General features: G+C 45.6%; 1 protein-coding gene across 1 annotated transcript; it reads right to left on the bottom strand.

The window, feature by feature from the left end:
• Positions 1-3,293, bottom strand: LOC123257217. The gene is made up of 2 exons (XM_044715358.1): positions 368-3,293; positions 1-32 (listed from the first exon to the last, which is right to left on the bottom strand). Exons 1-2 carry the CDS (start codon positions 3,291-3,293, stop codon positions 1-3), a joined length of 2,958 nt encoding a protein of 985 aa, XP_044571293.1.
• Between the last annotated feature and the right edge of the window lie 12,119 nt (positions 3,294-15,412).

Here is a 15,412-nt window from a genome sequence, read left to right as displayed (position 1 = left end):
TTAGAGGAAGAGGTACCAGACGATATTGAAAACTAAAACACAAGGAAAAGAGTAAGTTAAAATTTTAAAGTTATTAAAAAAATGTTATCCAATTTTTTTTCAGTGTTCGTAAAATTTAACAATAGATTCTAAATACGTAACAGATTTTAATTTTATTTTTCTATAATGTAATACCAAATGTGATTCACATTATAATTTGTAATAATTTCTTATATAAAAGTGCATTTTTAACCACTGAGCGGTACGCAAATTAAAAAAAAAACAAAAACCAAAATTTTGTTTTAGTTAAAATAATACAACAAAAACAGTTTTAAGTCAATATCTTATAAACTAGAGTTTATGCACCAAAAACGGGATTTTTGCCCACAGTGCAGTGCCTCATCGTGACACAGTATGATCGGTCGACGTGCGCTGTATGGCACACACGTCGCGTCGTCGATCCTTCCGCTGGCTCGCATTACTCCGTCCTCGTCGAAGTATGGGGACAGTCCATGCAACCGGCTGCCCTTGGCGGCCTTCCTTTGGTCGTTCTCAGCAAACGCTTCTCGCTGCGATTGCCGTACTAGTGCGCGCTCAGCTTCAGCGCACTCCATCGACGTCAGTCCGTGATCCTCTCCATCGTATCGCAATCCACGGCACCGACGAATAAATCTGAGCACCCATGCGGTGCTCCTCAACAGTCGATTGTATTTCGAGAATCTCTGCAGGGATATGAAATTCACCATGACCAAAGCAAACTCACATTTCATTTCCTCTTCGTCGGGCGTCGGAGGGATCCACCCCTCGCTCGATCTTGGCCAGCTCTCCTCTGGTCCTCGTAGAAATGGTGGACCGCTTAGCCATCTCGAACCGATGCTCAGGTCCACGGCCTTGCGCGGCCTCTTCGCGTCGTCTGCCACATTTTCGCCAGACGGAATCCATCTCCACTGGGACGCCTCCGTGGATTCCAAGATCTCCGCCACTCGATTACCGACGAACTGTTTGTATCTCCGGTGGGTGCTGCTTATCCAGTGCAACACAGTCTTAGAGTCCGTCCATAATACGCAGCTGCTGATCGCCACACCGTGCTCTTGCTTGACGGTGTCCATCAGTCTCGTGCCCAATACTGCTGCCTGAAGTTCCAGTCGCGGGATCGACATAGTCCTCATCGGAGCGCATTTCGTCTTGGAGCTTATGAAATGCGCCTGCACGTCTCCGTTCTCGTAAGTGGCCCGCCAATAGGCCGCTGCTGCGAACGCCGACTGACTGGAGTCCACAAAGATGTGCAGCTGTAGCATCCGCACGCGTCCACCGCCGAAGTAGTAGCGCGGACATCGGAACTCTTCGATCTTCCTCATTTCTTTCCGCCAATCCTCAAAGGCTGCGGCCAAATCAGCTGGTAGCGGCTCGTCCCAGTTGACTCCTTTCCGCCAAATCTCCCTCATTAGCAATTTGGCAGTCACCATGTAGTAGCTCAGGAATCCAATCGGGTCGAACGTGGACATGACCAGGCTTAGGAACTCCCTCTTGGTAGGGACGCGTTCCCCTGTCATCACGATTCTCGGGACTCGATGATATTTGATGCCGAACTTGAAGTCGTCTGTAGCCGGCTGCCAGTACATTCCTAGTACCTTCTCCTCAGCTTCGGTCCATCTGACGCTAGCGATGGATTCAAGTGGGTTCAACGCTCTGACCACACTTACCGAACTGGAAGTAAATCGACACAAGTCAAATCCTGCATCTGCATGAATTTCTCTCACCCGTGTCGAAACGGCGATAGCTTCTTTTTCACTGGTGAAACTGTCGACGTAGTCGTCCACGTAGTGGTATTCCTTGATGGCCAGGGCTGCTCGCGGGTCTGTGCTGCTGTACTGCGAGGCATTCAAGGTCTCCACGTAGTCCGCCGAACATGGTGAGCAAGCTGCTCCGAACGTCATCACCTGCATCTCGTATGTGTCCGGCTCCCGCTGGTCATCTCCGTTCCTCCACAGGAACCTCTGGGAACCTCTATCCTGTGGCTGCATCAGTACCTGATGAAACATCTCCTTGATGTCTGCACAAACCCCAACTGCTCCTTCCCGAAAATGGAAGAGCACTGCTGGAAGTGGTTTGTAGCGCTGTGGGCCTTTCAGCAGCGCTGAGTTGAGGGACACTCCGTTCACCTTGGCAGCCGCGCCGAAGACCACGTCGCGCCTCATTTTTCTTTCGATGTTGACGAGTCTCTTAAGCGCCATATTGTAGCTCTCCGGCAGTCTCACCTCGTCGTCTCTCCATAGCAGCCCGGTTTCGTATCGTCGACCTACTCGCTTAGTCGACTCCTCCAGGATTCTCAGGGCCCGTGCGTCGCCGCCATCTGCGACTGACGGCGCCAGCTCCACTCCGCCAGCTGCGACTGGCTGTTCCGGCTTTACTCCGAAATTCTCGATCTCGAAATAGTCGCTGACCATCTTCTCCAGAAGATTATCCTGGGGCACGGCTAGGAGGCACGAACTCTGAAGCGGTGAGCTCACCTTTCCGCTCACCGGTCCATACACCACCCATCCAAGTGCGGTGGCTGCTGCAAATGGTCCTCCAGATCCATAGCTTCTTGTTTTGAGAGGTATTCCAAGATGCGCATGATCCAGTCCAATTAGGATCCTCGGCGTCGCATTGTTGTACGGCTTCACAGGCAGGCGCGCATTTGCCTCCACTGTCTGTAAATCATCCCGACGCAGGCTCTGCATCGGAAGGTTCAAATTGGCTACTCCGTACACGTTCTTCAGCCCATGGCGCTTTGGCTTGCCCGCTGCACTGATCTGCAGGCTGACCACTTTCGTGTGCTCTTTGGCAGATTTCCCACCAAACCATTGCACGTTCAGTTGGCGACTCTCGCCTTTCAGGTTCAGGCTGCGGATGAGTTCGTCATCGATGAGCGTGACAGACGATCCTTCATCCAGCAGTGCATAGGTGTCGACCTGCGTATTCTCCCCGTACAACGTCAAGGGTAGAATCCGGAATAGTAGGTGGCATCCAATCGAGTCAACGCAGTTCAGGTTCCGATGCATCAAATCGTGGCGGTCACTCGTCGATCGCCTTTCATCCTGCTCACGCCCCGCGTCTATAACTGCGGCTGACGTGGGACGGCTCCTCTCGTTGGAATCCACTGGTCGTGGCATTCCACTCCGTTTGCTGTTGCTTCTCTGGTCGCTCCTGCGGCCTCCCTCTGCGACGTACGGCTGTCTAGAATGTCCAGGTGACTCGTGGAGAAGGTAGTGATGCCTCATTTGGCATCCGTGGACGTTGCATCCGCGGCTCTTCCTGCAGAAGCGGGACATGTGTCCGGGCTCCAGACACGAGAAGCTTAGTCTCAACTTCCTCGCTGACTCGATCCGCGTCGTCGTAGAAACGCCGTTAAATTCCTTGCAGTCCCTGATCTGGTGTTGTCCCTCGCATATAGGGCAACATCTGGGGCGGTCGGCATACCGCTCCTCCTCGTGAACACTATTCGCGTGCAGGATCCGGTTTCTCCTTGGCTCCAACGTCCGTGACAGTGCACACCAGTCTTGCGAATTCATGAAGCCATTTGCTCAGGTGCACCACTGTCGGATACGGTTGTATCGTGACCGCGTGCCTCGCCCAGTCCAACCTCTTGCTCAGCGGCAGCTTGGCGATTAGCTCCTCCAGTAGGTTTGGGTTCCCTAGGTGCTGGCTGCCGATCGTGGTTGACTGCAGGAACGCTGCCAGGTTGCTCACCTTCGTTGCGAACGGGACGATCCTTGCGATGTTGGCCTGCACATCGCGCACGCTATCCAGTTGGCTACGGATGAGTAGCCCCGGACGTCCATACCGAAATTGAAGCTGCTCCATAACGGCTTCTACGTTGCTGGGATGGATGAGCAACGACTTCACTGTCTCTCGGGCGTCGCCTTTCAGGGCTTTCACTAGCCGCTGGTTGTTTTCCAGTTGTGTACACCGGTAGGCTGCCGCTGTCTCCGTGAACGCGCACAGGAATATTGGCCATTCCTCTGGCTGACCGTCGAAGTCGGGAAGATCAGGCAATCTACGTGGCGTCCATCCAGGTATGCTCGCCGTCGCCACTTCATATGGCAGGTTCGATGGTGCAGATACCTCCAAATTGTGTGTCGGCTCCCGTGGCGGATGGACATAACCTAGCCCAGGCTGCGCCGTGGCGGTCACACAAAATGGCAGAGAATAGCCCACTGTTGTTGTTGGTGTGTATGTCCGTTTGACAGGTTGCCCGTTTGCATAATGACCGCCCAGCGTCGGCGCCAAATTTCCACTCCATTGTGGCGGCAAACTTGCACTCAATTGTGCCGGCAACTGCAGCGATGACGTCACTCCAAGCTCCGTTTGCATCATTCCACTCAAACATGGCGGTGTATTCGCCGCACCGCTCACTCCAACGCCGCTTGCCCCGATTCAAACGGAATTCCTGGCGGCCTCTGCTTGTCCTCCACTTGCCCTTGCCTTTTCCAGCTCCGACTCGAGACGTGCGATCCTTTCCATCAGGGCCGCCACTTGCACAGTTGTGGGGTCTGTAATCTCCCCCCTTGCTTCGGGCTGCAGGTTACTTGCCGCTTTCCTGGCGGCTGTTCCACTTTTCTTCGGAGTCTGTGGCCGCTGCCGATCACCAGCCACACTCGCAGAGCTTGCCGGGGTGCAAGTTGCTGTGGCCGTGGTGGTCGCAGTTGCGGGAACACCCGAGGCTTCCAGCCTGGGGCTCCGCCGGGGCGAATGCTTCGTGGGCATCATGTTGCAGAGTGCGAATAAAAGAAAATGTCGCCGATCACGGGGAATGCCTTTAAACACTTCAAACACTAGTGCTGGACAACAGTTGGAGTTCTGTGCTTGTTGATCGTTTTATTCTGGAAGAGTTACATTAATTACTTATCTTTACAACTACTTAGTCTTTAACCTACCGCAGTTTCTCTTCCCTCTTATCGTGATGGCGCAAATCGGTTTAATTCCGCCAAATTGTTTCCCTCTGTTTACACTTTTCTTTAGTGGGACCAAAATAACCTAAACTTAAATACCAAAGCTATCGATACAAAAATACTGTGGCGCTTAATTTAAACTTAACTAACTATCGATAACCTAATCCGTTCCGCGACATCAGGAAACTTAACTCTAAAACCGTTGATGGCCCATGTACAGCGTGTCAAAAGCGCCGCAAAGTTTAAAAATATATCAATAAGCTTCGATTACTGTTACTCCTCACTCCTCAACGACCGACTCATAATCTTTCGTTTTGGGAGCAGCCACATCACAAAATGTAAAGCTTATCAGCATTATTTCCAGAACTCTTAAAGAACTACTACGCGAACTACTAGATATAGTGTGAGCATTGTTTTAGCTGTGTTTAGCTGCAGCGGCATTTAGCGACTTCTCTTTTCTCTCCCAGTTACGCATGCACCTTGTTGTCTTTTGTAGCGCATGCGCTTTTGGAAGCTTTGGAAGAGCTTCTGCGCCAAAGCCCTTATTCTTCTTGCATATTTTGGGAGTTGTTATTGACGTACAATAACAATATTTGTTTATATTGCGCGAAATTAGCTCTCAATAAAAAATCTCTCAATTTAGCGAAATCGGGAGTGAGCTGTCTTGGAAATTCTCGCAGCTGGCGACTGATGTGCAGGTGGACATTCAGGTGGAGGTTGCCAAGCGCTCCATGAGAGTCGCTGCCCACTCCACACTCCTCGACGGTGCCGGTGTCTCACCCATGCTATACAAGCCAGCGGCGGCCACGCCGATTGGCCGGATTTCTACCCCCTTTTTAAGACCACGATTAACAGCCATCCTCACCTAACAAAAATGGAAAAGCTCCGGTGGCTTATTTCATGCCTGAGGGAGTCAGCCTTGGAGACGGTGAGAGCGCTGGAAATTAAAAAATGAGGGCTCTCATGAGTTTCGGGTAAGCTGCCGAGATCCGAGGATGCTTGCTCATCAAGATTGTCCTTCAGAATTTGGATCCTGCCACAAAAGGCAAGTGGGAAGACACTCTCGCCGGAAACAACGACAGCCTTCCGTCTTGGGAGTCCATGGCACGATTCTTGGAGCAAAGGTGCCGGTATCCACCAGCTAACAAAGTGGGCCGAGGTAGATCTTCGAATAACCGATCTTCGGGCATGGTTATTAAAGCCCGTCCAGCTCCATGCGCCCTGTGAGGTGTTTTGGCGTATAGGAAGCGCGTACGCGTCCAAGCTTCATTAACTTAGCAATTAGTTAATGGAACGACGAAGTGCGACGGCTGACCCGCTGTTTTGTGTGTTTGCCCAACGTGCAATCGCCGAGATCATGCTTTGTTGCACCATTGCGGGCAGCTGTCCAGCCCTAACAATTCCCCAACAGTACGAGGCTTGGTTTCCACCGCTGGTGTTGCCGTTACTACCCCGAATCGCCATACTGAAGTGCTTCTGCCAACCGCCAATATCCTCATCCGTGGTCGATCAGGTGCCTTCCTGCATTGCAGAGTGTTATTGTACTCTAGTTTACAAGTTCACCTTATTTCATCAGAGCTGGCAAGTCAACTTTGGCTTCGTCGCTGAGTTTGGCGCTGGCGGCACTGAGTTTGCTACGGATGGATCCTCCGTTAATGTGTGTGTGAAGTCTCGACTAACCACGTATTCTGCGAACCTAGAGGCGGTTATAGTGTCTCATATTGCATATAAAATTTATGTTTCGAAATGGAAGATTCCTCACGACGGAGCTCTGGCTGATCCCACTTTTCACAGACCGCAGGGTGTGGAGCCCGCCTGTTCTTCAACCTTTTGTCAGTTGGCCAAATCCATTTAGGTCACTGCCTCCCAATTGCCCAAAATACACAATTTGGCTGGGTGTGCCCTAAAATAGTTCAGACGATCCTTCTAGCCACTATAGAATACCATAGATCAATACATTCCACTACTGGCAAAAAACCAATTGACATAAAACATGCATCCTTATCCGAATTTGAGATAGAAATAAGCCAAAAATACCCAAAGACGAGACGAAACTCTTCTAATGCCGAATGTCGAATAATGGAAAGTAAAAAAATTCTTAGCTAACAAGGAAAATAAAGAGTTGCTAAATCAGTTTTGTGAACCCGAATATAAAATAAGATTTGCTTATATCTTCGACTTTTTTAAGCAAATAAATAAATTGAAACTTCAACTGCAAGGATCAGGAAATTTGAAACTGCAAGGCATTAGCAACATATTTGCATATGAAGATAAAATCAGGGCGTTTATTGTTAAAATAAACTATAGATCCAAGCTATGGATAAATCAGGCCGAAAGAAAAACCTGGACAACGTTCCGGTATTAAAGAGAAACTAAGAAGAACAGGATGCTCTATTTAATTAATTTAAATAGGGAATTTATTCGCTATTTTCATGACTGCGAAGCCAAAAGTATTCAGAAAATGATCCGGAGTCTTTTTCTTGTCAACGTTTCCGAAGTCTCTGATGCAATTCAAAAAAAAAATTGTTTGAAAATCAACACGAAACGAACTTAAAATATGTATTTAAATCAAGTCTTGTAGACTTTTTGAGCCAAAAAGAGCGTATATAAAATCGTAATAAGAGGATTTCGACGCTTCTGATAATTACTAAAAGCAAGCATCCAAATCATTTGGATGCCACTGCCGACATGCGTTTATCTTTGAATTTCACTGAACCAAGAACATAGAAGATAACAAAAAGTATGGAGTCACAAAAATCTCAATATTTTAAGACTTGTAACTTTTATATTTTTTCCAAATAAATGAGCAATTATGTTTTCGTTGTCACACAGCAGTTCATTTTGGTTAACCAACGGAATGGTCCCCGGCAAGACACACCTTTGGTAAAATGGTCTCTAGACTTAAAAAACATTTTGTAAGCTCTTGATTTCCTGTTCTTAAGACGGTGAAGTGGATTATTAAACCAAGGCGGTTTCATTGATGATGACGATACGACTTCAGGAACAAATTTGTCGAATGCGTTGTGAAGCTTCGATAGAGTTAAAAGGTGAAAGAAAGATATTTGACAGTAAATTATAAATATAATTAATATAATTATAATAATTATAATCCGTATTTCGTAATCATTTAGTACTGAGCGGAGCCTTATAGTTAGTGTATAATTAGATGTAGATAATAAGTAGAATTTTATGAAGTCTAGTATAAGTTAGTTTAGGGCGGAGCGGGAGCGCAAGTGAAGCTCTCACTTGCGCTCTCCCATGAATTCGCCCCGCTTCGCCGCACTAGATAAGCTAGGCTTAAGGTTTTGTTAATATGAATATAACCGAATTTATAACGTCGAAGAGTGCACGCATTTTTGTTTTCGTTCGTTTTTTTCGCAATATAATTTAATTCTACAGCCACCGATTTTTCCTTTCGTTTTTCGCGACGAGATAAAATAATCTCGATAAACATTTTGGCGCCCCCGGGTGGACTGTAGTGTAATATAATTAAATAAAAAAGCAACAAAAAATAGTGACAGTGACACATACATATATAAACAATATAATATATAACATATATACATATATTCAAAAAAAATAAGAGTTGCTCGCGACGGTTGTGCCAGTGAATTCAAAATACAAATTAAAGAATTCTCCGCGTCGCGAAACAAACTTCTACATAGCTGCTACTGGAAGGATTCGTCGTCCCCATGCACTGCACCTGCATCAATTGTGAAAGGAAAGTGGCCGCAGGATTAAAGGATCCGAAAGCAGAAACCCAGGTATTTGTGCAAAAAATTGAAAGTTGAGATAAGACAAATTAAAATCCGTCTTGTGCTGGAATATTGCACCCTCCTTTCAATTCTTGGCGCATACGTACGTAGAAAAAATAGTAGAGCAAAAATAAATAACAACATATATAAAAATTCTAAAATTTTAATTATAAATATATGTGCTAACCTAAATGTACTGCCTGTGGATAAAATAAAAAAGAGAATATTTATATTATTTGCAATCACTGTCGCCCCCTACCCCTCGTTCTCGAATTTACAAATCTTCCAAATAAATACTAAAGTGCAGCCAAAAATTATTTAATTATTTCAGATAAAATAAAGGTGCATATATATTTGGTTTACATACATACAAATAGATGCAGCGATAATATTCTCGTTTTCGTTTCCCACCGTTATCCGCTGCTGTATGTATGTATGTATATGCACTTTTTGGCGCGTATAGTTTACCGGTCTGCCAAGTGACGCGCTCCCCTACAATTTGGTCAAGCATATTGGTTTCGGTGTCATTGGCGACCAACTATTTTTTTGGTTACTCTGTGCCTCAACTATCAATAATTCGTTATCAATTAATTAATCAATTTAGATTTGGTTAAATTTAATAAATTATTTATTATATTTAAATAAGATTAATTAATTATTTTCGTTTTCGAATTTTCTTGTTGTTGAATTAAATTCAATAAATTTTTAAATAAATTTTAGAAAAATTTAATAAATAAAAAATTTAATAAATTTTTAATATTAATATTTTAAAATTAATAAAAAATTTTAAATAAATTATTAAATCTTAAATTTGCATCGTTTTCGTTTTTGTATTGAAAAAACAAATTTTTTTAAAACGGAAAGTACTAAACAAAAACTTAATTCCACGACTCTTATTGACTTAAAAAAAAGATTAAATGTCAAAGTTAAAAGCATTCGCCGGTTGGAGGAACGTTTGGAAGATGGATCACTTCCTCTAAACAAAACCGAGCTAGAATGCAGGCTTCAGGTTTTAGATGAGGCAATTTCTAAAGCAAATGAGTTGCAAGACCAGATCGAGCAAATAGATGAAATGGATGATTTCGGAGCCGAGTTGGAAGAATTAGGAATAAATACGAAGGCAAGGATTATGTCCTTATGTAATGCCTTGAATTCAGCTGAAGACTCCCGTTCAGCTACTGCAATTTCTGCAGCCCCAACTCGAGCTCGACTCCCTAGTTTGGCATTGCCAAAATTCAGTGGAAATTATTCGGATTTCAAAAATTTCGTAAGTCTTTTCGAGACATTAGTTGACAAAGATGTGAACATTCCAGTTATCGAGAAATTTAATCATTTAATTTCTTGCCTCTCTGGTGAAGCCTTAGGAACTGTCAAGGCATTCCAGGTCACCGAGAGTAATTACGCCAAAGCTATCGCTAGTTTAAAAAGAGTTTATGATAACGAATGTCTCATCTTTGCGAACCAAATACGTCAACTGTTCAGCCTTCCGAAAATTTCCCAGCCGTCTGCGTCGTCGTTGAGGGGTCTCATCGACACTGTATCATCCATTTATGGATCACTATTATCCATAGGAGATGATACTAAAATTGCAAACTCAATGATTATTCATTTAGTTTTGAGTAGAGTGGATCCAGTGACCAAGCAAAAATGGGAAGAGTCACTGGATTATGAGGAATTGCCGCTGTGGTCCGATTTCGAAAAAATACTAAATCGTAGATACCAGCATCTGTCCGCTGAAGAGACTGGCAAACCAAAACAAGAAAGAACTGGGTTCGGCAAGCAACTAAATAGAACTTCGTTGGCTTGTTCTTCTACCAACGCCAAACCAGCTTGCAGTTATTGTAACGCGAACAACCATTTTTTGGCCCAGTGTAGTCCGTTCGCTCGCCTTGCTGTAATGCAAAGGTTTGAGTTTGTTAAGTCAGCCTCCCTATGTTTGAATTATCTGCGAAAAGGTCACACGGTAGCGAATTGTAAAGCGACCAGGTGCCAAATCTGTTCAAGATCGCACCATAAACTTCTGCACCGATTTACAGTGACCGAAAATAGCTTAGCATTACCACCACCCACACAAAATCCTCCTCCAGAGTTAACGAATGATGGCCCTTCTACTTCACATGCTTTGCATGCGTCGTCTGTAGAAAGGGTTTTGTTAGCAACGTCGATCGTAAGCGTTCGCACAAAAAATGGTGAGCACATCTTGGCCCGAGCATTACTTGACTCAGGGTCACAAATGAATTTTATTACAGAAGATCTTGCTCAACGCTTACAGATCCGTAGGGAGGAATCGTGCATCAACTTGCTTGGAATTGGTCAAACTAATTCACAAGCTAAGAAAAAGATACACACCGTGGTGAAGTCGAGAGTCAATGGTAGCGAGTTTCCGTTCGACTTTTGGGTTTTGAAAACCATTTCAGGCTATCACCCTGATCAGTCAGTGAACGTAAAAGATTGGACCCTACCAAAGAACTTGCCGTTAGCAGACCCATATTTTTACAAACCTCAGCGGATAGATATGCTAATTGGAGCTGAGTCATTTTTCGAACTGTTGTCCGTTGGCCAAATAAAACAAGGTCCGAACCATCCCATCCTTCAAAAAACTCTCCTTGGGTGGATAGTATCGGGAAAATATCTGGCAAATTCCTCAACTCCTCAACAGCCGGTCTCTAGTCTGAATTGCCAAGAGGAAATTTTAGAGTCAATAGACAAAAACTTGAAAAAATTCTGGTCGTTGGAAGAAGTTCCTTCTTCTAAAAAGATGTTGTCGCCAGAACAAGAGCTATGTGAGGAACATTATCGGAAGACTACAAGAATACTGCCTTCAGGTCGATTTGAAGTTAAACTTCCATTTAAGTCGGGTCCAAGCGTTTTGGGCAATTCATTCGAGATAGCCAAACGCCGATTCCTGTCGCTCGAGAGAAGATTATCTCGAGATCCGAACTTAAAGAAAATGTATTTGGAATTTATGGAAGAATACGAATCCCTAGGCCATATGTCCCCTGCAAGCAATGACGTTCTTGCTTCTCCACACTACGTCATACCCCACCAGTGTGTCTTGCGGCCGCAAAGTACAACGACCAAACTTCGAGTCGTTTTCGATGCGTCCTGCAAGACATCCACACAAAAGTGTTTAAATGAGTTGTTGATGGTGGGTCCAACAATTCAGGAAGAGCTTTACTCAACTCTTCTTAGATTTCGGCTATAACAAATTCGCTCTGGTAGCCGACATAAAAAAGATGTATCGTCAAGTGATGGTAAATGAAGCAGATCGACGATACCAGTTGATAGTGTGGAGAAAAGACCCGTCTGAGTCCTTGAAATTGTGCACCGTTACTTATGGCACTGCACCAGCCCCATTCCTGGCCATAAGGTGTTTGAAGAGGTTGAGTGAATCTGAGAAAAATACATTCCCTCGAGCTGCTAAAGTTATTGAGTCTGACTTTTACGTCGACGACATGTTAACGGGTGCTGGTTGCGTGGAGGAGCTAAAGACAATTAAGTCTGAAGTAACTCAGGTTCTTCAAAACGCTGGGTTTGAATTGAGCAAGTGGTTTTCAAACTCGCCTGAAGTTACTGCATCCGAGAGCACGGTTAAGCCAATAACACTTTCGGACTCAGAGCTGACAAAAACATTAGGAATCGTTTGAGTTCCTAAAGATGATGTATTTAAATTCGAAATTGATATGTCAGTCATGGGTCAAAGGGCGACTAAGCGGAATATTCTTTCGGTGACGTCAAAGCTTTTCGACCCTCTTGGCTTATTAAGCCCGATCCTTATTAAAGGAAAGATCCTGTTACAGGAACTTTGGCTCAATAAGCTAGATTGGGATGAGTCCATTCCACTGCACTTGGAAACCGCATGGAACAAGATTCAGCTTGCCTTGTCACAGTTAGAAGAGATCTCAATACCGAGATTTGTGATGAGTGAGCCAATGTCACCAATTGAAATTCATGCCTTTTCTGACGCATCGATGGGAGCCTATGGAGCCTGCGTCTATATCCGTTGCAAATCTGCAGAAGGTAGTAAAGTCTCATGGTTGACAGCAAAGTCGAAAGTAGCGCCGCTCAAGACAAAGACGCTCCCCCGTCTTGAGTTATGTGCCGCTCACCTTCTCGCGGACCTCTGTCGCAAAATAAAACCTCTTATCAAAGCACCGATCGAACAAAGTGTATATTGGTCAGATTCGGAAGTTTGTCTTCATTGGATTCGATCCCATCCATCGTCGTTGTCAACGTTTGTATCAAATAGAGTTGCTGAGATTCAAGATTGGTCAGAGGATAGCACGTGGCGGCATGTACCAACTAAACAGAACCCGGCAGATATTGTGTCAAGAGGTGGAGACGTAAAGGAAACGATAGAATCAATCTGGTTTACAGTTCCATCGTTTTTAACGGAGCCGGAAGATAAGTGGCCAACGAGCCCCGGTTTGATCCCTCACCAGAGATTTTGCAGATGAAAGCAAAGAAGAATGCGGTCGGACTGACTGCAATGGTCTCTACCTCATATTTGTTGGAAGTGATAGAAGGATTTTCCTCTCACTTAAAACTGCTGCGAGTGTTCGTTTACGTGGTCCGCTTTATAAAGAAGTGTAAAAAATTAGTAGTTTCTTCTGATAATGTACCTTCCCCTGTCGAATATCGAGACGCGTTTAATAAAATTGTCCAGATAGTCCAAGAGCACGAGTATCAAGAGGAAATTAAAAATGTTAGAAAAAATCTTGTTGTTAGCCCAAGCCTACAGAAGCTAAGTCCGTTTGTCCATGAAACCTCTCAGGCTGGGCTTACCTTTTCGTTGTTGCGGGTCGGGGGGCGACTAGCTAATGCTCCTATTTCGTACGATGCCAAGTTTCCAGTATTGTTGACGAAGCGCTCTCAATTTGTTCAGAGCTACGTCCGATACTTGCACGAGTCGAATTTTCATGTGGGTCCACGAGCACTAGTGAGTCTCTTGCGACAGCGCGTTTGGATAGTAAACGCGCAGGAAGTCTGCAGTCAGATAGTGCGGTCATGCATACGATGTTTTAAATGCAAGCCTCATCTGATGACTCAAATCATGGGAGATTTACCCCTAGATCGAGTTCGTGCTCTCCGCCCATTTTCCATATGTGGCGTGGATTTCTGTGGCCCTATTGAGACGACCTTGAAAATTCGTGGTAGGCCACCATACAAGTCCTACATTGCCCTGTTTGTTTGTTTTTCGTCTAAAGCAGTACATTTAGAAGTAGTTTCCGATCTGTCAACTGATTCCTTTCTATTGGCTTTTCAAAGGTTCGTTGGGCGCCGAGGATGTCCGCAGACCGTGCACTGCGACAACGCGACGAACTTCGTCGGAGCGAGTCGCCACTTCGCGGCACTGCGGCACCAGATCGAGAGCGAAGCGGACGAGCTGCGGCAATACGCATCAAAAAAAGGATGCGTATTTGCGTTCATACCGCCGCGGGCTCCGCACATGGGCGGACTATGGGAGGCAGGTGTGAAGTCTGCAAAGAACCTACTCCTACGAGCGGTGGGCAGCGCGAAGTTGACCGCAGAAGAGCTGCAGACCGTCCTCGTTGGAGTCGAGGCCGTCCTGAACTCGAGGCCCCTGGGCGCCCTCAGTCAGGACCCAAGCGACGGCGAGGCGCTGACTCCCGGGCACCTGTTGACAGGCGGGCCGCTCATCGCCCCACCAGCACCGCGGACCCCGGACCAGCAGGGTCTAACGTGCTTGCGGCGATGGCGGCTTGTCTCGTCAATCAAGCAAATGTTTTGGCAGCGTTGGTCCCGGGAGTACGTCTTGGGCCTACAGGCGCGGTCGCAGTGGCAGCGGGAGCAGGAGGACGCCAGGAAGGGCGATCTGGTCCTGGTCGCCGAGGACGACCAGCCGCCCCAGCAGTGGATCACCGCCAGGGTCGTCGAGACTCACGCCGGCGCGGACGGAAGGGTCAGGGTCGCCGACGTCAGGACGAGTAGAGGAGCATTGTTTCGGAGAGCAGTCCACAAGCTGGCAAGGCTGCCAATAGTTGAAGCCTAAGGAAGGCCTTCAACGGGGCCGGTGTATAATTAGATGTAGATAATAAGTAGAATTTTATGAAGTCTAGTATAAGTTAGTTTAGGGCGGAGCGGGAGCGCAAGTGAAGCTCTCACTTGCGCTCTCCCATGAATTCGCCCCGCTTCGCCGCACTAGATAAGCTAGGCTTAAGGTTTTGTTAATATGAATATAACCGAATTTATAACGTCGAAGAGTGCACGCATTTTTGTTTTCGTTCGTTTTTTTCGCAATATAATTTAATTCTACAGCCACCGATTTTTCCTTTCGTTTTTCGCGACGAGATAAAATAATCTCGATAAACAGTTAGCATGAATATTAGGGACATCAATTAACACAGAAACCAATAGTGTAGGGTGGTGTAAGTCCTCAAGAAGCGATAATGGTGAAGACCGATTTACAGTCACAGGGGATATCATATTAGAGAAAATAAGGTCTAGGGATCTGCTATATGTGTTAAGTATGGGGTTAATTCGGAAATGAGCAATTTCAATTAATTTTTCAATAAAGTCAAGGTGGTGAATATATAAGTTAGTAATAAGTGGTTGTGGTGTAGTTTTTTATATTATTTAATTTATTGATTCATCTGTTTCGCACAAGCCCGTTAGGGTTAGTGCTACTGACAAATATAAGTTAATAATATTTTTTATTGTTGGATTTTATAATATTTAATTTACTGATTCATTTGTTTCACACAAGCCCGTTAGGGCTAGTGC

This window comes from Drosophila ananassae, chromosome 3L (genome assembly GCF_017639315.1).
Source record: "Drosophila ananassae strain 14024-0371.13 chromosome 3L, ASM1763931v2, whole genome shotgun sequence".
NCBI lineage: Eukaryota > Metazoa > Arthropoda > Insecta > Diptera > Drosophilidae > Drosophila > Drosophila ananassae.
The sequence above is the reverse complement of the archived record's forward strand: the minus strand, read 5'-3'. Positions and strand labels throughout refer to the sequence as shown.

Bases quoted from the DNA above. Each gene is read 5' to 3' on its own strand.
- LOC123257217 (XM_044715358.1), bottom strand. From the start codon at position 3,293: ATGTCCCGCTTCTGCAGGAAGAGCCGCGGATGCAACGTCCACGGATGC. The intron at 33-367 runs GTGGGCAAAAAT...CTTGTGTTTTAG, and splicing joins TCACGATGAGGCACTGCACT to TTTTCAATATCGTCTGGTAC.